At 41.7% G+C, this 4,503-nt stretch overlaps 1 protein-coding gene across 4 annotated transcripts in view; it reads right to left on the bottom strand.

Moving 5' to 3' along the window:
* The window catches only part of MIA2 (MIA SH3 domain ER export factor 2), an 83,195-nt gene that overhangs the window by 65,412 nt on the left and 13,280 nt on the right, over positions 1–4,503 (bottom strand). For all 4 annotated transcript variants that reach the window (XM_014519238.2, XM_025201333.1, XM_025201338.1 and 1 more), the window contains exons 3-4: positions 4,026–4,112; positions 93–1,302 (exon numbers count right to left, since the gene is read on the bottom strand). In XM_014519238.2, the coding sequence (XP_014374724.1) occupies positions 93–1,302; positions 4,026–4,112 (1,297 nt within the window). The remainder of the gene's footprint in view (positions 1–92; positions 1,303–4,025; positions 4,113–4,503) is intronic.

The raw sequence follows: 4,503 nt of genomic DNA on the forward strand, positions 1-4,503 counted from the left end.
GCTCTGAACAACCACAGATTCATGATCCTGATTATTATCTGACAAATCCTTATTTAAATTAATAAAGTTACTATAGATATTTTTATACCAACCTGACTGGCCATTTTTGTTTTCTGACTCCTGAGTTCTCTCCTTAACTTCAGTGTTTTTCAAAACTTGGCTTTCTGATACTGAATCTTGTTCTGAGCTGTAAGGTTCAATTAGTTTGTTTCTCTCAGCTACTTCTCCAGCAGAAGATGTCTCCTTTAAATCTGAAGTGCTCTTGAAGTCAAGAAGAGTATCTCTATTTGTTGGTAGCTCCCCAGAACTTGGTGTTTTACTATCTGAATCTATTATTCCTTCTACAACATTTTTCTTGTCAGTTTGTTTTTCATCTGTTGTTTCATATGGTTGTTTTTTTAATTCTCTATCCTTGTGAAATTCAGTTTCTTGTTGGTTGGAGCTCTGCATTTTTCCAGTCTTATCTGTTGTATCCTCTGCTTCACTGCTTTGCTCCTCATTTATTATAGTTTTGTCTTTCTTAGCATGCCCAAAAGTTAAAACATCAGGTAACCCCAAATTAAACCAGCTTGAGTCAGAATCCTCTTTGTCACTCTGTTGTTGTTCTTCATCCATTGATGTTTCTGTAGCTGCAGCAATAAATTCGTGATCAGAATGTCCAGCCATACTAGAGCTGTGATGAGTGTGTGGATCATTTTCATCAGATGGCAAATCATGGCCTATACTCTCTCTACTAAAATACAGAAAGTCTGTCAATCCACTTTGAAACCAGCCAGAAGTCATGGGCTTTGGTTCATCTTCCTCATTTAGCTCTTTTAAGTCACTTTCATCAGCTACTGCTATTTTTCTGCTTCTGAATGTATTTTCTTCTACAGACTTACTAACTATTTCAGTAGTTTCTTCATCATGTTTACTTCCTAGGTTAAGCCATCTTGCAACACTAGAGACAGTCCAGGTAGCTTGTGTTGGAGCTGATGGGTGAATGCTTTGAGCTTCTGGATGGACAGCATCATCATTCCCACTCTTGTCCTTTCTGGACATCTCATTGCTTGTAGTCTCCTCCTGCATGTGAAGATCTTTAGATGTTCTATCTGCTTCAACATTTGCAGGATCTAACTCAACTTCATGATCCCACTGGAAGGATGCATGCTTTTGGAGTTCAACTTTCAACTCCTTTGATTCTAGTTCCTTTTGGTTTGTATAAGGTAATGGATATTCATTGCCTTCATCATGCTCATATAATAAACTATCTTTGTTTTCAAAACTGTATTCACCTCCATCAAGACAAAGGAAATCAGTCTCCTAGAAGAACAACATTTACTTTTTTATTATTTGTATTAGTATTCTAAAGTACTTTGCAATAAAACAACATAACCATATTATCTTTTTTTTGTTCTATACAATTATATTAGTATAGAGGCTCATATGAAGAAGTTGAACAAGTGTATAAAAATGGAAGCTGGGAGGAGATATTAGTACTCTTTATAAACACATTGTATTGATACAAGATCAAATGAACAAACTGGTGAGGAATACATTTAAACTGGAAATTAGAAAAAGGTTTCTAACCATCAGGAGAGTTAAGTTCTGAAGTGGACATCTGAAATGGTAGTGGTGGCATGGAACCTAAATTGTTTCACAAAAGAGTTTGTTAACTTCATGTAAGGGATATTATGACTGGATAAGAATGATCTCAGAATCAGTAATTAAAGCTTGTGATGCAAGGCTTCAGCTATTCAGCTTGTTAGAAAGCCAAAGGGGGTTGAAAAGAGACTGGATCACTGTGTGGGCTGCTCACCTGTAAGGAAGTTGGCTAATAGTGTAGGGCTTTAACTTCAGTGGTAGACAGGACAGGACCTGGTGACAGAGACTGAAACTCAAGAAAGTGGTCCCAGGTTGAAATGGTTTCCTAGCAATAAAGTAAGGTTGAGCATTGGTGTAGTTTTTGCACCGGCATGATAACCTTGCAATATCTTGAGATTCCTGAGGTTAGTTTGTGTTTTTGGGGATACGCTGTATTCTACAATTTGCAAATGCAAATGAGAGGCATGAATGGGTGGCCATGGTGGTTATTTCTGGATTAGGATTTTTCCCCTTGCTCAGCATCTTTCCTCTTGAGTTTTACATATTAATATAATGCTTGTTGTATATTGATTAATCTCATGCTCCAGGGCTTCTGATGGTTGTCTCTAGGGGCTGGGAAGAAATTATTTCCCCCCATTAATTCATTACTAACTTCTGAGGGTTTTTTTCCCTCTCTCTGAAGCATCAGAAATGGGACATTTATTGGCTGCGGTGCTCCTAGAGCAGGGGTGGGCAACATATGGCCCATGGGCCAGATCCAACCCACTAGGCCATTCTATCCAGCCTGTGGGGCCCTTAAAAAATTTAGAAAATTAATAATTATTTGCTTCTGGCTGCCTGTCAAAGATGACAGATGCCAGGGGCAAGAGGGCCCAGGAGGAGCCTGCAGCAGGACCAAGCAGCCCAGCCCCGCCCCACCTCCAGCCATTTCTCTGCTTCCTGCCGCTGCTCCAGTGCCCTGTGGCTCCTGGCTGCATCACCAGACTGGGGGAACACGGGGCTGTGCTGGTACCCCATGGCCAGGACTGGGAGGAGTAGAGAGTGTGTGTGTGTGTGTGTGTGTGTGTGTGTGTGTGTGTGTGTATCTGTGTGTGTAGGGTGAGTCCCACACACACAGGCCACCATACACATGCACCCACACCCCTCCTCACACTGCCATACATGCAGGCCCCTGCACCCCTTCACACACCCCAGCCACCCATCCTCCCCACAAATCCCATCCACACCCCATGTATCCACACACACACACCCATATGCTCCCTCACCCTACACCCACACCCTCCCCCACACCTCACATGCCCACTCACCCACAGCCCCCCACACTGCCCACAACATACAAGAGTAAGACTTAATTTAAAATTATTGTGCAACCACCTCTATGTACACTACACAAACACATGTAAACCAGGACAAAAATATTTTTTTTAATCAAATTAATTAATGTTGTAGATATTCGCTTTTTAAAATATAATTTGGTATGTTTCTGGTTCCGAGATGACAAAACCCCTTGCTGAAAGGAGTACTTCCGGGGGCAATGAGAGGGACTTCTGGCAGCAAAGGTCAAGGGTTAGGGGACAGGACTTCTGGTTACAAGATGGCGACCAGGGGTGGGGCATCTGTCAAGGAGCAGGGCTACCCATGCGGCCCTTGACAGCTTGCCAAAAGTCAGTAAGTGGCCCTCTGCCCAAAATAATTGCCTGCCCCTGTCCTAGAGACACTGAGAAAACCTCTTAGATACCTAATTGGTATGTCTTATTCACATGCTCAGATTTAAATGGTTCATCAGATCTGGGATCAGGAAGGAATTTTCCCGCACGCTAAATTAGTGACTGCCATTGTAGGGAAACGGTGATTACTTTCCTCTGTAGCCTGGGGCCTTGCCTCTTCCTTAGGATTTTCTGGACTTAGTTTATTTAGCAAATACGCTGCTGTTGCAGGGGGCCAAGGCATTAGTGGTGCTGTTGGTCTCTCCTACTCTGATCACAGCATTGGTGGCATGCTGTGTTTTCTAAGGCTTGGGTATGGCATTTTACTAAAGAGCCTAAGTTTGTTATGAATTGTTAAGGGGTGCTTTGGGCAGAGGATTTGGAGGGAATGTTCCTGTGAACCTTTTTGAAATAATTGTTTCTTGCATGGTTAATTGCGGTTGTAGTGGATTCAGTGGTCTGAGTTGTCCCTCTTAGTCCCATGAGGAAATGTAGACAATCCTGATTTTCTTCTTGGCTTTAATCTGGTTTACTAGGTATAACATGTGAATTTAAACTTTTTATAAGATGTCTGTATCTGAGCAATACAAATACACTAATGAAAGGATAACAAATTAGCACATATTGAACAACCCCAAAGAAAACCTGAAATGACCCCTGACATTCTACTCATGTATTACCCAATGATTTCAACTGCTCAAGAGTACACAGGCAGAACAGGTGATGATAATTTACCTTAGTTGGTACTTCTACTTCTTGTGTAATAAATACTTCATCAACTTTGACAGCATCTTTTGGGAAGTATCCAAAATCCTTCCCTTTCTATAACAATCACAAAGGAAAGAGAGTACTTAGTGTTTGGTAATATATATATAGATATATAAAGTATTCATATTAAGATATTACAATTAAACACCTAGATTAGAGAGCCTTTTGTGTCTGTTTTTAATTTCAGTCAGTAAAAACCCTTTTCCTCCTCCACAAAGAAGTTTTATCTCTGCCTTTATAAAACTTATGAACCTACATACCTTACACTACATGTTACATATTCTTACTGTAAAAATAGGTAAGCGCAGTGTGGCGGCAAGGCACCACCACAGGCTCCGGAAGGGGAGAGAGTAGACCCCGTGGGCCCCATACCCCGGGAGCAGACCCCCAGCAGGGATAATTCCCCTCCCGCCCGGCAGCTGGAGCAGGAGCCGCGACCGTGCAA

This window comes from Alligator sinensis, unplaced genomic scaffold, assembly GCF_000455745.1.
Source record: "Alligator sinensis unplaced genomic scaffold, ASM45574v1 scaffold280_1, whole genome shotgun sequence".
Classification (NCBI taxonomy): domain Eukaryota; kingdom Metazoa; phylum Chordata; order Crocodylia; family Alligatoridae; genus Alligator; species Alligator sinensis.